Source organism: Diorhabda sublineata, chromosome 7, assembly GCF_026230105.1.
Source record: "Diorhabda sublineata isolate icDioSubl1.1 chromosome 7, icDioSubl1.1, whole genome shotgun sequence".
In the NCBI taxonomy this organism is placed as follows: domain Eukaryota; kingdom Metazoa; phylum Arthropoda; class Insecta; order Coleoptera; family Chrysomelidae; genus Diorhabda; species Diorhabda sublineata.
The window spans coordinates 18411102-18437936 of record NC_079480.1 but is presented as its reverse complement, the minus strand read 5'-3'; the positions used below and the strand labels follow the sequence as shown (position 1 = coordinate 18437936).

The 26835-nt window shown below is 32.8% G+C and overlaps 1 protein-coding gene across 2 annotated transcripts in view; it reads right to left on the bottom strand.

Moving 5' to 3' along the window:
* Positions 1-26835, bottom strand: part of LOC130446659 (protein TANC2) — a 146006-nt gene that overhangs the window by 111235 nt on the left and 7936 nt on the right. For both annotated transcript variants that reach the window (XM_056783031.1, XM_056783032.1), the window contains exon 2: positions 21871-22037. In XM_056783031.1, coding sequence (XP_056639009.1) covers positions 21871-22037 — 167 coding nt within the window. The remainder of the gene's footprint in view (positions 1-21870; positions 22038-26835) is intronic.

The following is a 26835-nucleotide window of genomic DNA, read 5'->3' as shown; positions in this document are numbered from 1 at the left end:
TCGTCACTTACCTTTTAATCATATATAACCGTCATATTTTATATCTATTGGGGAATTTCATCAAGGATATTAAAACTAATATTTAGGTAGAATCATTAAAAAATTATATGGCTGATGAACTTCTTTCTTCGCCATTTTTTGACTCACTGCGTCGACATATTGTATTTCAAAAACAAATATTCAATGATATTTGGATATACATATATATCCGTTTTTAGAAAAATATTCACAACGACTCTCATATACGAGTGGTAAATAGAAACTAAACGTCCAAATTGCTGGTATTACTTATAGCTACGAACTCGTTCACGATATGGAGCGTGAAGCAGGTCCTGTTGTAATAAGTTAATAGAAGCTGAAATTTGGTACAAATTGCTAAAAACGTTTATAAATCGACAAACCTTCATCTAGTTTTGTTAATGACAAAGGAATTCTAGAGTTTCATGTAAATCGTGTTTTGAGAATACCAACCAAATGAATAATGTCAAGTAACTAGTCATGTGTGTTAGTTTTTATTTGAGAAAATGTGAGAAAAGTCTAGAGACCAAAGATTTTGTTTTGTAACTCAACAATTTTGTATGTCCAAATCGTCTATCAAAATTTATGTGTTTAAGTGTTTAAATTTATATTTTCTCTAATCATTTATTATCAAATGACTGATATTATTTTACAACGGTTTTTGACAATTTACATGAAATATGTGTTTTCGATAAGCAAATGTGTCCATAGATCTGGTTCAATTGTTTCAAAACTACACAATTCAAGTGAGTCAGGCAAAGTTGATAGCAATAAAAATAAAGTGCTCATGATTGATTGGATAAAAATCTTACCGGACAGCACATTTACATTCTCATTGATAGCCAAACGTCCTTGAGGCACTGAGGGTTATTACGTGGAATTGTAAACAAACTCGAAAAGTACTAGCTAATAGAAATAATATAACGCTAATATAGTTACCAGTTCAGCAAGAAAAGAACGGGAAACGACTCCATATTGTGAAATGAATGAATGGCTTAAGGACTCTGACTGAAAAGACTTTTCAAGCAAAAATATAAATCCAGAAGATTTCGGAAATCGAAATGACGAATTAAGCTTGTGATCGATCTTCTGACAGGTAACTGCCACCATGAGACGATAGACACAAAAGAAGAAGAGACATTCAGATTTTGCGAGCAAACCATAGGGACAGCACAGCATTTACTCCAAGGGTCGTGCTAGCACTATGGAAAGTGGGTCAAAAAACTTCTTAAAAAAACTCTTTTGGAAGGAGTTTTAGAACAATGAGGTCCAGAGTCTTTGAAGCCAAAACAACCGCCAAAATTAAAAGAATAAATACTAACTTAATTAGAAGGATTAGGTTTTTCATTTTAATTACATAAGTAACTTATTTACAGTATGTTGTGGCCGTTTTATAGAATCAATTTCTATAGAGACCTTTTTGTTTAGTTACATTCTAAAATCCGAATTATCGAGAAATCAGTTTTCTATGAATAAGCGCAAGCTAATCAGCTTTTCAGTCAGTGAATAATGTCATTCCTGGATAGATAAGTAAACGGTTTGCATAGATAAATTATTATCTTGAGAATTAGATAAATGTTCAGTAATAAATCTTAGTGTATAGTTTAGTGAATAGCTAAGTGTCTTAGTGTAAGTGTATAAATAAATTAAGAGAGTAAGCAAGAGACATTGTGTATAAATTCACCTTAGTGTTAGAAAACAGTTAAAAAAAATGAGAAAAAGATTATATTGATCAGCTTGAAGTCGCAAACGAGGCAACACTCGTTAAATTATATTTTTGTGAAATCATCTAGGAATAAATTAATAAATTCCGTTCTAATTTTATCTAGAACATTTTTATTTATTTCGTAACAAAGCTGAATAGGTGTTCAATTGGCGGTACAATGAAATGGAAAGCTGCTTTTTATAGAAATATCAAAGGACAGTAATTTAGAAGAAAATGAATCAATAATTGAATGGAATACAAGAATCATAATGTAGGAGCACCGGTTTAAATAACAATTCGTATCAAGTAAATGTGACGCAAAGCACTGGGTTTTGCCCGAGTCGGTACAAGCTCATAGGTGGTACTTCCATTCTAATATCTACCTTGGTACTTCCGTTATGTAGATGTAAGTAGACAACAATAATGTGTGTTAAATCACAAGGTGGTTATTTGTCACGAATTTTTTTACTGTGCCGCGTTTTTATTATGAGGTTTTAAACAAGTTCAGCGGTTGCGTAAAATTAGTGGGTTGATATTTAAGTCGTACTGCGAATTTTTTTTTTAACCTTAAAATCGACTAAGTTGTAATAATTTAATATGCAGAGGCGGTTTTTGTCAGTGCCCTAGGTACTATCCCTGGAATTCGTTTGATCTTTCCTTCTCTATCATTTTATTTATATTGTTTCTTTTGCATAATTTCTAGGAAGGTCTATTTATTCACTTATTTGTTTTGTTTCTCTATTTTTCTAGAACTTTTGGGTCAAAATAGAGGATGTCTATTATTCGTCTCTGAAATAATTTCGAAATTCAATATTTCGAAAATGTATTCTGCTGTTCTTCAAAGGAGAAAACAACTAATTTCCTGGCTAATGCCTCGACGAATATTGAATTACAGCTCCTCTGAAGATCGTGATGTAAATCAACCTTTTTGTCGATATTAACATCCCCAATTGCAAGGAGAGGTTGTAACGACTGACTAGTTTCGACGTTATTACGTCTCATCAGAGCAATTTAACACCCATCATTCGGGCTCGAGACCTTAACTGAAGAGGTCAAAGAGCGTTGCTATTTGGTACATGTAGTCAAACATTTCCCAGCGAACACTAAATAGCGCCATCCACAATTCTAGCGGTCTGGTAGGCGCCGATAATATAGATTTCGCTGGTAAATGAGGTGTGTAAAATGTATCAGAATAAAGGATTTATACAATTCACCTCTAAAATAATTTCGAAAATGTTAATATCGACAAAAAGGTCGATTTAAATCATGTTCTGCAGAGGGGTTGTAATTCAATATTCGTCGAGGCATTAGCCAGGAAAGTAGTTGTTTTTTTTCCTTTGAAGAACGGCGGAATACATTTTCGAAATTATTTCCGAGGTGAATAGTAGAAATCCTTTATTTTGATACATTTATGAATATAGTACATACAGAAAATAATAATTTGAATTTTCATAACTATACGTAAGCTAATACAAGTTTTCGGTTTCTTATAATCATAATATGTACAGTAGTAGTAGAAAAAGGTTTGGACTGATCAAAAGCCCGATATTACCGAAATATTACACAACCCAATGACTTCAGAAGAAATGGCAAACAAAAGAAGAAATATATTTTATTCACATGAAACATGGATCAATGAGATATTTTAGCAAGATGGATCCACCAACACTTGAGGGGAACAGATATAGTACACATCTGCAGCTCAAATGGTTTTATTAAATGTGGTGACTTTTGAATCTACTAGAATACTATAAACTTGCACTGGAATGTACAATTCCAATAATCAATTCGATCTAGTTTACTGGGATAACGCTCTATTATTACTTCAACCTCGAGTGCCTCTGAAATGGTGTGAACTGCAAATTCAGTGCTTAATTATAGGTTCAACAGTATACAACCATTTTTTTGTTTGTAGATCTATATAGGTAATTTCTAACTTCGTTGATTATTGTTTCCAAAGTATAGTTGAGCCTTCTCATCCGCTTTTTTCTTTTTAGTTCTTTTTCTACTACATCAGCTGCTTATTTTAATAGTAATAATTGGGCAAGTTTAGAACAATTTCTTTCTTGAAAGTATTGTTACCACCAATATTACAGCTTTTGATTGACCGGAATATAGTGAAAGAATGTGCAGTGGACTGGATTATCTGGCTAACTGAAGATTTTGAGTCTCATAGCGTGAACGAACCAAGGAGACTTCTATATAGACTTCTATATGGAAGTGGAAAGCTGGAAAAATTTTTTGTGAGTGAGGCTCGAGCAATTAAATATTAATTTTGGTAATTTTTCGGCTTCTACGATCGACGTTCAATCCGACTTCTATTCTTCTGGAAGATTGATCAGAACCATTGATGTTCAGAGCAAAATCTAAAGTTAAAATTTGCTGGAAGGTTTCGCGGTTAATATTTAGTTCGTTTGCTATTATTGTAAAATAATAAGCGTTAACCGACGATCTCGATGGATAAAGATGCGTAAACATTTTTGTGTCTATGACCCCTAAAAATTGGATAAGAACGCATTGTTCCAGATTTTGTTAACCATTTTTGTGACGGGCATCACTAACAAACATGTATAAAAAACACAGAGATAATTAATTATCAGGCGCTGCTGCAAACTTAACAATTTACGACTAGCTTTGATATATGTCTTTAAGGACTATATTTTGAAATTATCTCTAACAACACAGTGTGCTCCATAACTTAGTTACACACATTTGGTTAATTAGTTCTTAATAAATTATATCCATAGTGTCGTTTCGCTGCTTTTAATTTCAACACACCAAATTGAACAAGTAATCTGACAAAAAGTTTCTCAACAGTTGCTAGTTAATGTTTGTTATGAATTGTTTTTAACAATCAAATCAAAGTAGCTTTTAAATACGAGAGCTGCTACTTTTTGAGATTTGGCCTTACTTACATGAATTTTTCAAACTTGACATTGCTATCATAAAGTTTTACATTTTTGATGGTGAGGTTTTTCTGTGACTTTTGACGTGGGTTAAACCAATAACAGTGTGTCTATCTACTCGCTTCGACTTTTGGTAATGAAGCACCATCTGGAGCAACCGTGTTTCGCTCGATTTCCAAATTAAATCGTGGTAACACTTCGCTATAAGATGAATTTCTTGAAGTTTGTTCAAAATTGTCTGTTGTGTCAGAAAACATCGATGTGTGCCTAAACTGATTTCTCAATATCGTCATGTAACATACCGTGAGATTGAGGCATACTTGGGCATTAGATCTACTTGCATAGATCCAATATTGCTTGAACATTTGGCTGTAAAAGATTTGTTCACGATGGATATCACATAATTTGAAAATTGCTCAAAAAGCTCGTGTCGATTGGTGCTATGGAATGTTGAAAAAATTCAATAGCTTTGCTTCAAAAACGTATAGAGGTTTTTGAGGGTGCTGAATCATGGATTTATGCATATGAGTTCTTTAGAAATGAGACAAATCTAACAAAATTTGTTTGCACACGAAGTATATCGAAGCAAATGTTTGCCTGTTTTTCCCAAATAACTGGACATGTCGCTACCGTTCTATTAGGGCAACGTAGAATCGTACAACAGCGTTTATTTGCCATAAGTGTTCAGGGAAACCAATCGAAGAAGACATATAATTCATCACACATCAGTTCAAACAAAAACATTTTTGAACAATCCAAATATCGAATTGATAGGTCATCCGCCGTACAGTCCTTATTTAGCACCCAATGATTAATTTCTTATTCTCGCAGATCAAAAATAAATTGCAAGTTCAACATATTACTACACCTGAAGAAGAAGATGCTGCATTCAAATCTGAGTTAACATTAGTAAAGAATATTTTGGAAAACAATAAATCCATATAATTATAAATTTTTGTTTTCTTTTGTATATTTTAAAACTTAAGTAGCAACCTTCGTATTTTGACATTCTGCGAGAAAGCGATAATTTTTTGAAAATATATTATCCAGTGCACATTATGTAGAAGAAAGTTAAAAATCTATTGTTGTAGTTGTCGGTGAATAAGTCAGTTATTATAATTCAGTTTTGCGGGTAATTTTTCACTTGATTGCTCTTACATGGGAACTACTTTCACTGTGGTTGTTACAGCGGAACGTTTTCTTTGGATAACAGATGTATATCTGAAATTTAAGATAACGCCGGAAATGTAATGGTATTAATGAAATAATGCTATTATATTAGTTCTATTTTTACTTGGAGGGGCAAAAAATACGGTAAAAGTAGTAGAAAAGAACAAAAGACTCTTCCCAGGCCCGCCGCTAACTGTTTTATCATACGACTACTTAGAGTTTTTTCAAAAAAGAATAATTGACGTTCTATTCAAATCTAAAGAGACAGAGAGAGAGGTTGGGTTAGATTAGTTCAGTTTACGTTAGGTTAGGTTAGTTTAGTTTAGGTTATGTTAGTTTAGTCTAGTTTAGGTTAGGTTAGTTTAGTTTAGGTTAGGTTAGGTTATCAAGCTCAATTGTGGCGGGCTCAACCATAGAGCCCAGGACTGTAAGGCTGTAGCGAAATGTATGGCCTTCAAAATAGAAGGGCATAGGATGGACACCATGAGGTGTCCAGAATATAGGAAATTAGTCCTTGGGAACAAGGACTAAAGAGGTCTAAATCAATAAAATGGACAAAAGGTCCTTTTACAACCTCTTTGTCCAGGATCTAGACCCAAAAAGAAGAAATCCAGATTTTAATATGTTAGTAATCGTCGCTGTCGCTCCAAGGTTCCAGCAATATACACCGGAGGCTTATTTTAGAATGTTGTCGTCGGTTGATCCCTATACTCTCAACACGACGACAACAAAGGTTTTTATTTATTTTTTATTTATATATTTATTTTATATTTATTTTATATTTATTTATTTATTTATTTATTTATTTCTTTTTATTTTATTTTAATCTAGATTTTGGACGAGCTTATCCCGACCTGTATTACAAAATCCCAACTAGGATACCTACGGTTATTCATAAGATTAATATCAAAATAAATTTCCCATATGATAGCCCGGGGTCACGTATCTTGCTGCACAGCGTGGTGAAAATGTGGGCCTGATACAAGCAAAATGGCTAACGATAAAAAATAGGCAAAAACCAGATAAACGTACTGCAAGTGAACTTGGGGAGGTCCAAGATAGCGCATGATATCGCCTTTGACGAAGCAAACAAACATCACATCGACGTTATGATAATATCCGAGCCAAACAAAAACATTGCAAAAAAAGGATGGCTCGTTGATAAGAATGCAGGAGTGGCGATAGCCATCATAAATAAAAATTTGGAAATAGACAAGACGCTTCGAGGTGATAACTGCGTATAAATAGAAACCAAGGGCACCATTATGACGGCCGTTTATATCTCACCGAATATCAGCGACAGAGAATACCAAAAGGCCATAGATAAAACATTTGAAATGGCTACCAAAAACAACGGGAGACGACTATCCATAATGGCCGGAGATATAAACGCGAAATCCGCAATATGGAGATCTCCTATATCTGATATAAAAGGACAAATGGTAGAGGAGTGGTTGGCCCAAACAGGATGGGTAGCAATCAACAACGGCCATCACACCTTTGAAAGAGGTAACTCTAAAACACATATAGATGTTACTCTCTGTCATACCAGTCATTATAATAAGATCACCAGCTGGTGTACAGAATATGTCAACCCCTATACACACCATGGACATATTCGATATCAGATAAAAACGAAAGGAGCAATAAAAAAGATGAGCCCTAATAACAGGAAAAGGACTTACTTGGACACCGAAAAGTACGTAGAAATACTAAAAAAAAGTAATGGAACATACGAGGAAATACTGAAGGCATATAAAGATGCCTCCAGTAATAACGACGCTAACACCTCGATGCAACCATTCTGGTGGAATCCTGAAATCGAGAATGCCAGAAATGAATATAATAAACAAAGACGTAGATACACCCAAGAAAAACTCCCACAGTTAAAACAAAAGTGGGAAGACGGTATGAAGGAACAATGCAAATTACTAAAAAGACTAATTATGCAAGCCAAAAAGAGATGTTGGGACGACCTCATGGAAGACCTTGAAAACGACATATGGGGCCAGGGTTACAGGATAGTGACGGGCAAGATGGCTAATAGAACACAAGGCCAACTCATCGCGAAAAGGAGAAAAAATATCCCCCGCACCCTCTTCCCGACAACAAGAGGGAAAATGACAAACAATGACGACGATGACGAACCCGCACTACATGAGGTACCAAATAGTTTCACCAGTGACGAGCCTGCCTAACGAAGTTCTAAAAATCGCGGTAAAAACTAAACCGTTGCAAGTACTAAACTACCTAAACAAACTTTTGAAGCAACAACGGTTTCCCGACTGCTGGAAAACAGCCAGAGTCGTTCTACTTCCGAAGGAGGGTAAAGACCCAAACGAGGCAGGCAGCTATCGCCCTATATGCCTGATCAACTCTTTCGGAAAATTACTAGAACGTATGATTACAAATAGATTGGCTGAGGAGATCGAGAATAAGAACCTCCTATCTCCGCACCAGCATGGCTTCCGACCCAAAAGATCAACGGTGTCGGCAATAAACGAACTAAAAGAAATGGTAGGTAAAACCAGCCACAAATGGGGTGTACTTGTGGCTGTTGATATAAAAAATGCCTTCAATACCGCGAAATGGCATAAAATAGTCATGGCTTGTAAAGATAACGAAATTAGGCCCTACCTAACGATCTACATAAAGAACTACCTGAGTGACAGGAGGGTGACCTCCGGCATCATTTCACATAGGTGCACGATGGGTGTTCCACAGGGCTCCGTCCTTGGACCGGTTCTGTGGAACATTATGTACAACGGTATCCTAGTGTTGGACTATGGCCCAAAAGTTTCCACTATCGCGTATGCTGATGACCTCGTCTTCTACATCGTAGGAGACAAAGAAAATGAGGTCAGGAATAGAGCAGAGAATACAGTAGCTCTAGCGGTCCGTTGGATAACAAGAAACGCTCCTCAAAAAACGGAGATACTGACGGTGAAGGGACCACGGAAAACAAATGGTCCCTTCAAAATGGTAGTGGAAAGACAAAGAGTCGAGGCCAAAAAGAAAATAAAATATCTGGGAGTAAGAATAACAAAAAACCTCAACCTGGAACATATGAAATACACGGTCGAAAAAGCCGATAAAAAGATCTCACAACTACGGAGACTGATGCCGAATGTGGGAGGGCCTGGTTATTGCAAGCGCAGGGTTCTGTGCCAAGTAATGCACAGCGTCCTTCTGTATGCGGCGCCAGCCTGGCGCGAAGCCATGAAGATACAATCATACAAGGAAAGATTAATGGCCGCGCAAAGAAAAGGCTTACTGATGGTCGCCGCTGCCTATAGGACCGTATCGGCCGAGGCAGTCCAGGTTATAGCAGGTTTCCCACCGATTGATCTCATGATATCAGAGAGATGTTTTCTATATAAAATAGGAGGCAGGTTAGCCGGTAATAGACGAATGACAAGAGAAAGAACATATAAAAAGTGGCAGGAGAGGTGGGATAGTCTGGAGACGAAGGCCCAGTGGACAAAAACATTGATTAAAGACATAAGAAGCTGGGTCATGTGTAAACACAGAACCACTTCTTACTACATCACGCAGGTTCTGACGGGGCATGGTTCGTTCGGAACCTTCACTAAAAGAATCCGTAAAACCGAGGATGACACATGTAAAACATGTGGGCAAAGGGACGACCCGGCCCATGTCCTCTACGAATGTGCGAGATGGGGTGAGGAGAGAACCAGACTAAAAGAACAACTAGGATGTGACTTGCCTACGGCAACCGAGATCATAGGGAAAATGTTGGAGGATAAAGCAACCTGGAACGCGGTAACGACGTACATGACCGTAGTAATGAACAGAAAGGAAAAAGAGGATAGAAACTCTCAGAGATAGTAATAGAATAAGGAAAGGATTTTCAAAGGGGATGTGCTCTGATGTAATGACAACTCACAGCATTGCACCCGCCCGCTGTGAGGACGGCATTAGTATCCACCCTACCTTGGGGGCAAAAAAAAGGTTATCAAGCCAAACGAGTATGGTACTGGCAAGAACAATGCTGGAGGACGCCAAGCAAGTAAAAGAAAACAGGCAGCAGGTAACCATCTCATTATTATTGTTTGCAGTTACGGTATGAATAGCTGCAATGAAAATGAAACCAAATAGTAAAACATACAGAAGACTCCAAAGACAGACCGTTCTAGAGATATGCTGTTCATATAGAACCGCATAAACAAAAGCAGCAAGAAGATAGAAAGGAGCTTCATGCCGCTGCAAACCAAGAGAAAAATTGCGACTGAAAAGAAGCCTAAATACAGACAATACATATATAGCAGGAATGCTTGAACGGAAATTAAAGTAAATAAAATAGATGGGCAAGAACACTAATACTAGATTTAGAAAGTTGGGCAAGCAAAAAGAATGGGAACTTAAATTTTCATATTACCCAATTTCTCACAGGCAAGGACAGCAATCGTTTCTTCACGTACAAAATTGATAAAATGAAAGATGATATATGCATGTAATGTGGAGAAGTGGATTTGCACAACATATAATATTCTAATGACCAAATTGGGAACAAGATAGAGAACTGCCACAAGAATCATCAACATCAGACCTAAAGAGGAAGACAATACGAAAAAAGGGAAGAAATAGGCAAATTAAGGAAATTATCATGCAACAGTAGACAAGAAACTGGAGATCAAAATCATTAATCGGAAAAAGCTGTGAATACATGCTACCTATAATAATACGGGAAGAGTTCCAGGTGGGATACGGGATATTAAGAGGGGAAAAGGTTTAGCCTCAAGAGGACGTTAACCCGACACATCCCCTGCTAGTCGAACATCTTGCGGGGGAATTTGATAACAGATTTTCTATTCCTAAACTCTTGTCATCTTTTTTTTGCATTTCATTTTTATAAATATTCACAATAATTTGTTTTCCGCTAGCGTTAAAATCAACAAATTCATCATCTCCGTGTCAGACATATTTAAGAAAATTACGCAACAGACAAATATAAACAATCTCATTGCAGTACGATGATGCCGTCCCTGTAATATACCTGATGTGAATGCCCTCAGTTGCGATGCGGCGCTCGCTCCTCTCACACGAATTTTATTTGTGGTATATTTTGGCACCACTGATTTGAACCAATAACGATGTCGTGTCGCATTTCACTCGGGATATTCACGTACTGATCACACACTGATCATTCTTTTGGTTTATTATTTTTCTTCGATAAATAGACGCAAGTAGATCATAAAGTGAGTAATTAGTAGACATAATATTTTCGGTTATTATGTGTACATTTTTAGCGTCTTGTCATAATCGAAATTTCTGAGTCTTTTTCGAAAATAGTGTGCAATTAAATTCTTCATCTAGTTCTTCACCCATTTACTTGGACTTTCAAGAAGCACTATGAATTATTTATATTTGAGGTGTCAACAAACATTTATATTTGAAGTGTCAATTTAGAACTATTAGGATCATATATTAAGTTACACTATGGGTCCTTTTTATACTCCATCAACGTATCGTCTCGGATTACCTAATTTCTGTCTTATATTAATGTGTGAAGAATCATAAATATACCTATTCAGTCTAGTTATTATTGTACTCGTTAAAATTTATTATAAACTAACCGTTCCCTGATGGAAACTAACATCGTAGTTCAGCGATTCCATGTGTCCCTTAGACACTTGAAGTTTCATTAACTTATCAAATTACTCACCCTTATTTTTGTATTACTTTGGCTATAACGACCATAAATCTAATTAACTATATTGTATACAATAGGATTGGTATTTAAGAGGGCATATACTCGCATAATGTGTCCAACGAGTATGGTAGTCAGATTATTGAAACCACTTTACCAATTTATATTTTATATTTTGTGAGATGTGCTTTTTCCAAAATTTGCCAGGTATATGAGTTTTACGTTGTTGAGGAATCTTTTGTAGTTCTTCAAGTAAGAATCGATACCAATTTGTATTTAGTGTTTATTATTATAACGTGACTACTTTTTATTTATTTATCGTTGTCAGTTATGTAGTTTACTTCGAGGACGCTCAACTATAACAACTTTCACGAAATTAATTCATTCACATTCCGAAAAAATTGATTCGAATCTTTATAAAGCTTTAAGGTTGAATATCATATTCGATAATGATTTAGGTTTGTATCCAAATTGATATAATAAACAATGGGAATTAATAGATTGTAGATTATTCTGATATCTTATTGTTGTTGGTGAAAGCTACCCATTACTTTGTTTATTTCACATTTATTAGTTACTTACCAAATAAATTATTGCTAGAAAATGATGGATCAGTTGAATAATCATTATAGTTTTAAGAAATCTCTTTGTGAAAGTATTGTTTCCAAAATTGTAACATAGAGAAGAGAAATTTGAATCAGTAAGAAATTATAACCCGGGTTTCAGGTAGATTATTAAACAGCGTTTGCGAATCCTAACCCAAAACGAGATTTAGAACACAGTTTCCGAAAATTGCGTTCATTTTTGGTGGAAGCATCATTTAAAACATAATCTACAAGAACTTTTGTTTTCTATTATTTTTCTGTACGTAAATTCTTCCATGATATTAATTAAAACATTTTTATTAGCTGCACATGTATGGTAGCTTGCTTGTTTATTTACAACTCTCCTTTGGACTAAGAGCAAGTGACTCATTACTGTTAGTATATCCCAGCACATTAAGTCGAAGAAAAATTTTATTTTTACCAATAAATCGAATTGAAAAGTAGAAAGTAAATATAGTTTACGAAAAATAAAAAAAAACACATTTTTCAAGCGAACTAAATATTTTTTTGTTTTAAGCAAAAATGAATGAAAAATATTAATATTATTATGAAAACAGCATGGTGTATTTTGTTTAATATTTTTCATTCAATATTGTTTCAAGCTTTCTTCCCGTTTTTTAAGTATATTTGATTTTTTGTTGTATAATGGATTCTGGATGATAATTTTTATTAACGATTTACCCTTTCAAAATAAACTTCAATACCATTAGCATTGAAGTTTAGTGCAGACTATTTTAATGCTGAAACGTCTATTAAGGGAAATGAATAAGTTCAAAAAACCATAGACAATGATTGAACCCGTCAGCTGATTGCATTCACCGTCATCTGGCGGCAAGAATGGACATGATCATCAGTAACACGAAATTTCCTGAAAGTTCATGAAGTAACTTAAACTTTATCATAAAAAATACTAATCATATCGACTATACACTGATTTTACGAACAAAACATAAATAATGATTGTGGAAACAGAAAGACGAACGAAATTTAATGAGGAAACGTTATATTAAATAGAAACAAAAATGAATAATACGCGGGTCTTTTATATCACGAAGAAATTAAAAATTTTGTAAAAGGATGAAAAAATATCTAACAAAATCTAGTAAAGAAAGCGGGGCAAATCTTGGGAATAAAAGAAAAAGGATCAAGAAAAGATTTCAACCCCAACGAGGGATGGCATAGAAAACGATCAACTAATAATAATAACATAAAACAAGACACATTTAAGGTAAAATTTAATAAGATCAATTAAAAATAAAAAGAAGAGGTAGGAAAGGAAAACTGATTCAAATAGATCTGGAAAGAGCATTTTCAACAATTGTTTGAGGAAAATACAGATGGTATTGATGAATCTGAAAAATGTATAAGAATTAACAAGGGAACCAATAAAATAAAAGTTATAATAAGAGATTATATAGAGTGATAAGAAAAAAAATGGAGAGACTAAAAGACGCCAGAGGAATGGAAAAATAAACAAATTGTTACACTCCACAAAAAATTAAATTAAAAACAGTACCAAATCTACAAAAGAATTGCGCTTCTAAATGTAGCTCTCAAACAATAACAAAGCGACGCATGGCGTTTGAAGTAAAATTTTTTTAAAAATATTAAGCAGGTTACAAATCAAAACTGATATTTGAGCACAAAATTTTTTTGCCTGCTGTTTTCTTAGATGACGATTTCGTTAAATAATTAAATAGGTAACAATGAATTTATCTTTTACTCCTCCTGAAAGAGGAAGAGAGTCATAGCAGTACAAGATACTGAAGAACTATTGACGGAAAAATCAAAAGGTTTGTACCTTAGAACCCATGTGTTGCTTGCTTACTTTCAACAATATTTAAAATACAAAAATACTTCCAGTTTGTAGTTGCATTATTCTAATTCTAATCCCAACCTAACCCAACCTAACCTAACCTAACCTAAGCTAACCTTACCTAATCAAAGTTATTAAGTACTCTGAAAAGGCAAAATGCCAATTACAAGCCTAAGTATAATATCTTCTACAAGAGGATATGTCTCATACGACTTCACCTTTTTGAGTAACTTATATTTGAGCATACTTTCTAAATTATAAATTCGAAAATTATGAATTTTCAATGGATGATTACGAATGTCCATGTTTTTATTAATAAAAGTCGGTGCTTGTCGTGAGGTTGTTGCTTTCCGATGTGATAATATTGTCATTAATATTAGAAAATGGCTCATCACAGAAATTTGAGATAATTGACCCTCAAGGGATACAAAAAATTGAATTATTTATAACAATTATATCTACTGTAAATCTATATTGGCCAAAACCCAAATGCCATCACTTGTTTGGAGGTTTTAAGCAGGTAAATAATATGAAAATATGAGTGTACATATCATATATTCATTATAATTATACAACTGTTATTTCAAACGGAAATACTCAAGATATAAGTTGGAAAATATTCCATTGATTATAAGTGTGAATCAATTATCATACTTTACTTCATGTTAATATGTTTATCACCTGGGGTTCGGTAAATTTGAACTATATCTAAGAAAGACATGTGATGAAATCCCGGAGCAGATTTCGACCTCTTATTGTCAATAATAATATCATAATAATGAGTTTTAAAAACAATTGTCTTAATTATGTATCAATCACCCTGTGTTATATAAAAAAAAACAAATATAGAAAGCTTATAATTATAACTTAACATACATGTCAACGTTTTTTAAGACGAAAATAACAAAATGAACATTTTCCGATAATTAATTATTTCTTATTTACTTTCGAAATTGTACTAAATTACTCAGTTTGCAGTTAGAACTATAATTTAAAGAGCTACGATGAGAATGTAGGATTTATATACTCAAGTTATCGGTTTTTTCTTTGTCAACAGAATTAAACTTGAACTTTCTTATAAACTAGGGACCTAGATAGATATAATTATAAACAATTTTCATTATTTCAACAAATAATACGAGATAAGAAAATTAAACATAGTAATTTATATGGTGGAATGATTTCTTTTTTATCATGCTAATATCATGGATAAATAGAAAATATTTTAATTTATGTTCAGCACATTATTAAATTCTTCTTCATTTTATAGGTAATAATAGGCCTCTACATTCCTAGCTCTGTTGAAATGTTAATGGTACAGTCATTTTAGGTAAATTTAGAAAAGATTTTGGTAATACGAGATATACTTTAGGTATAAACTTTTATTTTGACATCCCGAAACTGTTCTCAAAATTCACATATAATTCGATATGAGCAACTACAACAATCGGAGGAAATAATCGATTTTTTGCACATTTTTTGCAAATATCTCGTTTCGTAACAGTCTTACACTATTTGTATTTGTTCTATACTAGTTTTGAGATAAATAAAAGAAAACAAATATTTTGGATATGGCTTTATTGTTTTTTAAAGTACTTTCCATTAAAATCAGTTTTGCATGAGATTCAGCTAATTGTCCATTCCGATTGAGGTACCTCCAAGACATGTGATTCAGGTACAGAAAAACGGAACGAAATTGCGTGTCAAACAAAAGAAGTATGGCAGATGACCCATAAATTCGATGTTTTGACTGTTCAAAAACATTTTTGATTGATTTTTGTGAGAGCTCACTTTGTCGTAGTGGAAAATGATCCGTCTTCTGTAATTGGTTTCCCTGATTTTTTCGAACATATCTGTCAAATATTTGCTTCCAAGTGCTTCATGCCCGAAAAACTTTTGTTGGATTTCACCAATACAGTCTATTGTTGTTTAGTTTAATATTCATAGATCCATGATTTTGAAGCACCAGGATTGATTATTTTCGGCATTTCATTGCACCAGTCGACACGAACTTTTATTTTAACGATTATTAAATTATGGGATATTTTTCATGCAATATTGAATGTATGTAAGTGAAACTAATGTCCAAGTATGACAGTATGTCACATAACGAACTTGCAGAATTAGTTTACGTAAAGCATCGATGTTATCTAGTAAAAGAGTCGATTTTGAACAACCTTCACGAAATTCATTTTGCAGCGAAGTAAGACCATGATTGAATTCGGAAAACCAGTAATTCACCGTGGCTGTAGATGATGCATCATCATCAAAAATCGAAGCGAGTTGATCAACACACTGCTTTTGGTTTAATACACGTCTAAAGCCATAGAAAATGTTCAAAGTTTAATTCCATTTATGGACCAATATAAATATTTCAAAATTTGTAAGTAGCTTAATGATATATTTGCTAAAAAGGCACCTCTAGCTTTACTATTAAATGACGAATATCGTCGGCTAAGAATGTAAATCTGCTAACTCACTTTAACCCTAATTTAGAGGAGAAAAATAAAACTTAACAGCAGCTCGTTGCAATCGCAGCTACACATTAACGGACAAATGCTCCTGCCAAGCAGTACCCTAAAATACATAGGGTACCTTGTGCAAGTAAACACAAATGCTAACGCTCACGTAGCTAAACAAATACAAAAATCTAAGATTGCAGTGGGCAGACTTAACCCTCTCATTTATAAACACAATAAACTAACCACACAAAACAAATTTTTATTATACAAACAAATCATTAGACCCATTTTAACATATGCAGCCCCAGTCTACTACACAAGAACCGAACAAAATTTCCGCACCCTTCAGGTGGTACAAAACAAATGCTTCCGTATGGCTATTGAATATTCATGGTACCCAAAACTTCCTATAACCTCGTGGTTACATGACATATCCGACATACCCACTGTCAAAGACTCAAAGCCGCAAATCACGCAGGAGATATCCACGACAGTGGGTTTAGGCTTATGCATGGTTCACTAATCACATAGTTTGGTTGTAAAATTCCAAATTTTACTAATACCGAAATCATCGTAAGTCAAACTTCCTTCTCGAAAATTCCCGATTGATTTTTGAAACCCAGTTTTTCAGCTGCTTTTCAGGGATACACAACTATATATTAGGGATAGATTCATTGTACAGGAACCATAACAGTCTGGAAGTACACACGACATCTATGGATCTCCAGAACAACGGCCAACATACTTATTGTTAATCTTTTAGATGTAATGTAAATAGAGAATTGTAACAGAAAATAAAGACATTTTTATTAATAAAATTTAATGAATTAAGAGTAATGCAATTTTAGGTTAAAACCAAAAATATAGTTGGTGTATTTTTGGATATTCTACATTATTAGAAACTAATTACTTAGTAAGTTTTTATCGTTTATAAGTTATAAGTGTTTTTATGACCAAGCTGGTTTTTTGGGAGCAATCGCAATAATTTTAATTATTTAGTTAATCAGCCTATTTATTTCTTATAATCATCACAGTAACATATTTGGTAAATCATTTATCAAACTAATCAGTATTTTAATAAAAAAAAACAACATAAATCTCTTGAATCCTCTTTTCATAAAATAGTTAAAAATCACTATTATTCGTTTTTCCCTTAATACTAATTAATTATTTATTATCAACACTTTTTTAATCATGAGGTAAGATATCATAGTAAGAGCGGTAATCTTCAAGTGGGGTATTTTTTGAGTATTGTAGGTGTTTGAACTTTCTCGCGGTAATATTTGGCTTGCTACTGTATAAATTTTGTAAAGTAGTAAAAGGTACAGGCGTCACCAATGAGGATTTTCCTTGTTTCATCTGGGAATCTAAGTTTGTCACCTTATCATTTCCTGTAGATCAACCAGGGCGAATGATTTTATAAACTTTTCAAAGAATTGGTAGTTTAGATATTTCACTTCATAAAGACGCATTTTTTTCGTTGCAGATCTACAGATGGATATATACTCTTTTGGAACATGAATATCTTTGTTTTTTAAGGCCCTCTCTATGGTCTAATGCCTAGAGTCCGCCTCCATTTGCTCTATCACGATATTTTTATTCATAGCTGTAGTGTGTAAAGCGTTTTGCTCTCTACTAAATCCATCCAAATACTGGCAAATTCTTCGGAATTTGTGCCTTCTTCACTTTCATTCCATAGATAACAGACACCGTTTTTATTTTTTAAATTGAAGAATGCTTATTTTGGATTTAGGAGTCATCAATACATCTCTGTAGGTCTACTGTGAAAACAATATTTTCTTTATCCTTTTCCGCTCTTACTTCTTCTTTTTTAGTTTGATACTCTATGTAATCTACTTCAGGTAATTTTTCAACTTTATATAGAGCACACCTCTCACATTGATTTTTTTTAGGGATGAATAATCATAAGTTTTTGTTATCAAATTCCTCATTGAAGATAGTATAGTACCTACGTTTTGTTGTTCACACCAATTTTTTGCGTAAAAGTCATAAACACCTTTTTTTATGTCCATTCTTGTAAAAGGTATTTTTTTCATTTGATGTTCGGCATAATGTGACTACGTGACAAGTAATAAGTCCTAAACATTTAGTAACTCTTGACGTTCTTTTGCAAAATGCCTTGAAGTAGTTGTTTTTTGTCTTTGCATCGTATGAAAACATTGCTCTTCCATTTCAAGACCGTCCATCTCCCAATGCTAAGAGTATGAAGAAACATTGTTCTACAAACTAGTCGTTGATCTTGATTTTTAGATAATAGATTTCAACTTCAAATTCTTGAATCAGTAGGATTATTATACCGAAAACATATTTTTATTGGACGAAAAGGTTATATCGCCGAAGACACAATACACAAAATGACCTCAATCATGGAGTTAGCAGCGCAATTTGAATTATATGGATTTGGCTGTTTTAAGTATCACACTTTTTTTGCCTATTTAACAATTAAAGTGAGTTAAGCTGGTTTTACACGTCCATGTGCTTTGTTTTTCTCTTGCGGATGGTATAAAAATGTCATTTTGTACCAAAAAAAGGAGTTAGATATTTTAATTTTTAATAACTATTTATAATATAATATTTATTCGATTTAAGTAATTTTATTTCAAGAAATCTATTAAAAAATTACTTGACTGGTAAATTTAGTTGTGGCATTCATTCAGACAATTTTTGATCGCCCTGGGTGCATTGCACTTGTGTTTTAGGGGTTCAAAATCCCCTAAATTTTTTTTGCTTTATACATTTCTATACAAAAACTGTCCTAACAATATTATTATCCATTTTTATTACAAATTGGTAAAAAAACTATTAAATATAGAAAGAGTCGATTTCTATTTTCCACGGGTTATTATTTTTCGCCCTAGTAAATAAGGTTCTTTTTATCACATACCTTTTTGCAACGCTCTGTATAATTCATCGCTTTTTATGGAAATCGTAATCTAAGTGGCTTTTAATAACTATTAAAATGGAGGTTTAATTGATTAAGACATAGATTATTATTTATAGAAAATGCAGTTAATGTTCAGACTAGTTAATATAGAGACAAGCGTCGTTTCGAGGTCTAGTGCAGTGAACTGATGATTTACCATCTTATTTCTTTTACCTTCTTTTTTATAATTATACGTAAAGAGTAAAACTGGATATCCCGTTGGCCTTATATGGCCTGGCAGCCAGCATTGTGTCATGCACACGTTGTCTAGTCGTCGAGTTTCTTCTCTCACTCGTAACAACTGAACTGAAATAGAATTGCATACAAGATTACCTGTATCTATACAGGTGATTCGTACATTCTTAGAATCAATGTACATACTTGGATTAATTTTATCAACTAGAGCTTAAGTTATAGGCAACCAATAAAGCAGACGCGTATAATACTGGTTGTCTACTTCAACATAAAATTGTGTATTATAAAAATAATGTGTAAAATAATAATATTCTATATTAAAATGCTCAATTTTTCAATATAGAATTATATACAGGTTGTTTCAAACAACGTATCTAAGTTTGTTTGGTAAATATTTTCATAAGGCTATCCGTATTCAAGATAAAGGATGATGAAGAAAAAAATGTAAACACATTTTTGATGATTTTGTCGCTGGTAATTTTCACTTCTTAGACCTTTTATATGTTTTTTGTCATAATTTGTTTTAATTTTATGTCTCCTTACTATGAAAATCAGTTCAAAATAACTTGTCAAAGTTGACGTTTGGAGCTGCTTAGCTCTATATCAAAATTTGACTTGACAATGACAATTTACGTAATTATATTAATCAATAGATCACTTACATCAGAAATATTAGAATAAAAATAAAAACGGAAATTTGTTTTAACCAGAAAAACAAATTTTTCTTATTTTTTACATCTCAAAATATGTACGAAAATGGTCTCAGACGTACCTGGCCTTAGAGATAGCGATTGTTGATTGAAAATTACCACCTGCTAGAATGTACACAATCTATACAGCATATGTTCCAAGTTTGAAGACGTTGTTTGGCAGACATTAATAGTGAACGTTTTCAGTAAATTTGTAAACATGGACAAAATTGGTTATAGTTATGTGACATAATGATTTAATTTGAAAGTCCTCAGCCCAACCAATATAAAAGCTGAACTAGATTCTTTTACTCTATTTTTACAATATTACACTCTCCACAGTCTAATATTGGGTAGAAGAATTTGAACAAGACCGGACGACCTGCGAAGACCAGCATCTCATTGATCGACCAAATGAGGGTCGACTCCAGAAATTTGTAAAAAAAATCCACAAAGCGGTACCTGGATAATTGTCGACTCAAAATGAGCTAGTAGACATATTAGGCGTTTCAAAAAGTGCTGTACATCGCATATTAACTCAAAATTTGAACATGAGAAAACTGTGTATAAGATGGGTACCGAGTTTGCTCACAATTAAACAAAAACAGTGTCGAGAATATGTTTCCATCGTGTTTGGCAATGTTTCACAGAACTAAAACCAAATTTTTGCGCCGTTTCATAATCATAGGTGAAAAGTGGATCCATTACCTTCACATACTAACAAAAAGAACAATAAAAACCATGGAATGAAATGGAGAACCGGCTTCAAAGAAGGCAAAGACCGTTCCATCTACAGTCAAAGTCATGGCATAATTTTCATTGACTAATTTGAAGAAGGAAAAACTATCAACGGCGAGTATTATGAAAGTTTATGGCAACCATGGCATGAAGAAATCAAGCAAAAACGGCTGCATTTGGCCAAGAAAAAATGTTTTTTCATCAAGACGATGTATCAGTTTACACATTACACAGTTACACATATACGTTGTTACAATGACCAAAATGAATGAACTAAAGTTTGAATTACTAACTCATGCGCCAGATTTAGCTCCCTCCGATAATTTTTTGTTCCCAATCTTGAAAAAATGGCTCGGTGGCATTTTCCAACGATGATTCTTTCCATAAAAAAGTGTATAAAACTTATTGACCATCACTGAAGAAAGTGTATGGAGTTAATTATATATATTTTTCTCCAAAATTTTCGTAACTTTTCTGTTGGGCTAGGTACTTCTGGAACCATCCTCATAACAGTTGACAATCAAATTATTCGTAATGAAATATGTTGTTTATTTTGATATTCATGATGTAGGATCCTTTGATAAACATTATTACGTAAATTGTAAATGTCAAGTCATATTTTGAAAAAGACTTAAGTAGGTCAAAACGTTAATTTTCACACATTATTTCAAACTGATTTTCATAGAAAAAAAAAACCTAAAATCAATTACTGGTTAAATATCTGATGTCGATATTTTTGGATGGATATAAAAACTAGAATTTGATATCAAATTCGTGTTTTATATATTCAAACAAAACATTATATAAAGCTCTTCTCCTACTAAGTAGTTTTTTTTGTAATTTGATATTTTACGAAAGGAAAACTATAAACATATAGGCTATTTGAAACCGCATTTTCATCGTGGCAGATTTATTTCTTGTCCACTTCACACATATATTTGGAACTCTTACCTTTATTCCATGTGATTTCTTGTTCTGCAATAATTGTGTCATCATCTGACCATAAAATCTCTTCGGTAGATGCAGCTAAACTTTCACATTCCGAAAACATATCGAAATCTATACTTTTTCGAAAATGTATTTGGTTGGAATCCATAGTTTTGTGAAAATCCATAGCCCTGTAAAAAAAGAACTTTAATAATTCCACTACCAATGGAAAATCTCTATTGTGATATGAAGATACATGAAGATCCATTGTGAAACACATTAGAAACTTACTAACTTGCAAGTTCCAGAACCGTTGGTGACATTAATACTGAAACTATTCATACTACCAATACTCAAAATTACACTGTCATAAGCACGTTTCGAAAATCAAGTTATCTTCTTCAGAAACTGAAGGTAAACTGAATACCTTTAGTCTCTGAAGATGATAACTTGGTTATCGAAACACGCGTCAGACAGTGTAATTGTTATTGGTAGTGTAGTGTTAGTTTAAACAGTGTATCCAGTAACAGAAACGTGAACAAAATAATGTCTTAAATCTATTACTAACTCTTTTAGACCGATTTTCAGAATTTGTTTTCGTACGAGTGCTATTTGAGTTGTTTACAGAAAACTAAACATTTCTCTTGGTCTAAAAATGGAAATAAAATTAATTTATTGCGATGCTTTTCTATATTTGACAATTGCTCTAAAAAAAGCGCTCCAAAAGACATGTAAAGGATCATGAAAGACGACGAATCATGGATCTATGCATATGATCCGAAAACTTAACACAACAATCGACTGTATGGTTCTTTCAAGATTGGTTAAATTCAAGAAAAGTTGTTTGTTCCGAATAACTTGACATAGAATGGTCAATTCTGAGTAGTACACCAGCATTTGTTTACCAGAAACGTGCAAAGAAATCAATGAAACCAATGGCGGATGACGAATCATTCTCCACCATGACAAAGCAAGCGACCTCTCATACATCAGTTAAAACAACTTTTGAACAGTGAAAACAATCAAAAATAAATAGGGTCGACATCTGAAGAAACCGTTGATGAGTTAAAATCACACATTTTGGAAACGAGTGAATAAATGTCAAACGGGTCCGTTCCTCCTTGTTCGCTTTGCGCATGTGCTGCGCCTCGATGGGTACTTTTGAAATAGTATTTGTTCATTGGTAGAATATTATTACCGATGGATTCATTTCATGTCAATAAAATGTTCATTCAAACTGTAAAACGTTTTCACGAAATTGAAATTTACTCGACAAAAGTTGAAATTGAGCTTTGTTCTAATCTATTTTTTGCATATTATTCAGTTTGATTTTGATATTAATTAATAATAACATCCTTCGATTACAAGAAACTTTAGAAAATTGGATTTGAATTAGTTGGTGATTAGTTTTATTTCATTAAACTTTTGATACCAAAAATTGATAAAATTTGGATGGACTTTCGTTCTAGTCACTATTTTTTCTAAAATTAATTCAGATTGTTTTAACACATTGACAACATTCCCTTACAATAAATTGGATTTATATTCATTTGTTAGTTTTGAGATTATAATGTAAAGTATTAAATGAAAAGATTTGAGTATATTACTTTTTTTTATTTCAGATTGTATAAATTGTTACAACAAATAACTTCTCCTTAATGTTACTATTCTTCCAGACTATCATTAAAATAGTAAAGCCATTGAATGAAAATTTACATACAAAAATATTCCAATACTAAATATTTTCACATAACACAACATTAACCAAGAAAATAGATTTAAAAAATGTGTATTCATTAATTAGATATTGAATTTGTAATCGTATGTACATAGAAATCTGTAATACATAGAAAAGTGGGTATAACTTTTAACTCAGGACAATTAAATAATCTAGTCTTCAATTCCTCTTCATTATTACTTTCCATAATAAATCATTCAGATTTCAGTTCTTCTTTATTATATCTGTCCATAATCTACTTTGAGGTTATAAAAAATGATATTTTAGTAGTAGTATGATACGTATATGTAAATTACGGGCAAGGAGGAACGGACCAGTTTAACATTTATTCACTCGTTTTTGGAATGAAAAGAATTCCATAAATGATTCAAACGCATGCAAAAGATTATTTTGAAAAACAATAAATCCAAATCCAATTATATATATTTGATTTTATTTATCATATCAAAACTTAAGTAGCAACCCTCGTATTATATGTTTTTTAGAATATATAAACATCACTAGAACAAGTACAATTAGTTTCTGGGAAAGAATATTGAATAACAAAATCTCTTTCCAACTTTATCGACCGACAAAACTCATTGGAGAACCTTCACTAAGGAAGACACTCCAATTTGTATTTGTTCATATCATATAGACGTTCAAGTTGAAACTAATTTCATCTATATGAGACGTCTGAATATTTGACTAAGGAAATACGGATTTAGAACTAAGATTCTAATTTTTATTTATTTTTACGCTCGACTTCCTCTATTGTTATCCGTTCTTGATGATTGTTAGAGTTCGATCGAAAAAAATAAATTATTTCAGATGGAAGTGGTGCGGTATTTCTCTCTCTGTACTGGGTGTTGTCTCCAATAATAAACATAAGCTACAAGAAATCGAATACGTTAAACCGGATGAGAAAGAGATAAATAGGTAGAAAACATCTGCGGGGGCGCAATCACCTCAACTAAGAACATGTCATTCTCCCCTTGGGTTAACGCTCGAAACTAATTTAGTGACGCGGAAAATTTTAAGTTATTTTTAGTTACATTTGCGTTTTTTTTGCCGAAACTTTGCTATCTAAATGAGATAGTATCGAATTCATAGATAACAAACTTATTTTTATATAAAAATATTATCAATAACACGAGATCACCCGTTAAAAATATTCTAGGTAATATTGAAATTGTCATAATCTGAGAAAGAAAATATATTGAATTCAGTACAAAATTAAAAATAGTTATTTCAACTTCCGGCCCTCATTCCTCCACCAATTTCTTTTGGAAAATCCGTGGTAGTTGATGTTAAATCTTAGACTTAAAGCCTCTATTTCATTATTTGTACCCTGTTTAGTCTAGTTGGTATATAATGACAACCGATAGAAAAAAAGAAAGATTGAAATGATTGGTAGAGGTTGAGAAGGATTCACGGAAGGAGTACAAAATGGATACAGAAAAGAAATGAGCACAAAGTAATGAGCATATACAATGATGACCAGAGAATGAGAATCGATCCCTCTGGTTAAATAGATTTATAAAGATCGACGCAACCTTATTTGAGTTGGTAGAGGCCGTTTGACATGCAATACAACATGCAATGCAATTCAAGACGCAATATTTCTTGCAACATTATCGATTTGATGTCATTTTTATTGCATACAAGCTGCAATTCTTGGGAAAAGTGGAATTCAAATGGAATATTTTGAAACAATTACATGTAGTTTTTTGCACGTTGTCTTGCACCATGTCAAGCTGCCTTTAGTCGTACGTACCTATATGTAATTCATGTCGTCCTAGGTCACAAAAAAAAGTGATTATGAGTTTGGCTCATATATCTAGCCAACTATCATATCCTGAACTATTCAAAAAGCAAAAATGCGTTAAAAGAAAATGTTGAATAACATAAACAAGAAACGGGTGAACACATTGTAACTTGCTATTCGGCTTGTTACGTTTTTCTTCAAACATTTTGAATATTCCTTTGTGTATTGTGGCATAGTAGTCACTTCGGATTTATTCAACCTAAATTTTGAGTTTATGAAGAAATTAATTTGTTATCGACCTCCCACTCCATTCGAGAAATTAATAATTTCAAATAAAAGTTGCTGGTAAGTTTTTCTTCGCTTTTTTTATTGTGCGTATAAAAATTTCATTATCTTTCCTTTTGTTTTAAGCAAACATTGTATGATAATTTTCATATAAAGTCGAATTTTTTATTTATTTGGGAACAGAACGAATATAATAGAACAGATTCCTGTTTGGTTATATTTTAAAGAATGTTTTTTCGTATGTTAGAGAGTAAGCTGCTTTTTATTCAAATCTGTTTTACCTACTTGTTCCTTCTTCCGTAATTTCCATCTATGTTCCCGTTTCTTTCCTCATTATATTTTTTTCCCGCACTACAGCTGCTAGGTTGGGAGTTTCCACAACAACCACCAGAATACAAACTCAACCTAAACTCTAATATCTGGGAATCCAGTTAGAACTGCAAAAATGGCGGATTTCCATAAATAAGTTCCAGCTTTCTCTTCAATATATAGACATGTCTGAGTTGTTTTTAATTTAAAACTGCTTTCGTTCGTTGTGCTCTTTTGGATACGTAGTTTATGCGAATTTATTATTTTCTCAATAAATTTCTTTGTTGCTGAAAATTTTTTTATTGTTCTTAGCATTCAATTTAGAAAAATCGTTGCTAGCTCTTTTAGATTGTTAAATTTTTGTTTTAATCCAATCATGAGGAGTTTTGCAGCTTTTCGCTCCATGTGAGTACCAGTGTTTATATAATTTAACTGAGGCCGAACACTCCTTTCTGAGGAAGAGTCTCCTCCAAGCGATTTAAGGTTACAACATACCAAAATCAATTAATGAACAAAACAGAAACTTAATATTGAAATACCTTACCTTACCTTATAGAATTTTCTCAACTACTTTCAAATTATTTTAATCATGATACATAATATATTATCGATATCTAAAAACAGAAGAAGTAATATCATATATCAAGTCCTTTATAATGATTATCATGGGATTTACATAGGACAGACCTGTCAGTATTTAGATAAAGATTAAAAGGTCATCAATACGATAACAAAACAAACCTACATTAACAAACCATGGTATATTGAAAAAATACATTTATAAATAAAAAATTCAAAATCTTGAAACGGAATAAAATTTCTAGAAATTGTTCACTTTCATTAGAGTGTACATATGAGTGAAAATTCATAGTTCTATTATTTTATAAATTTCAATGCAACTAGAAAAATA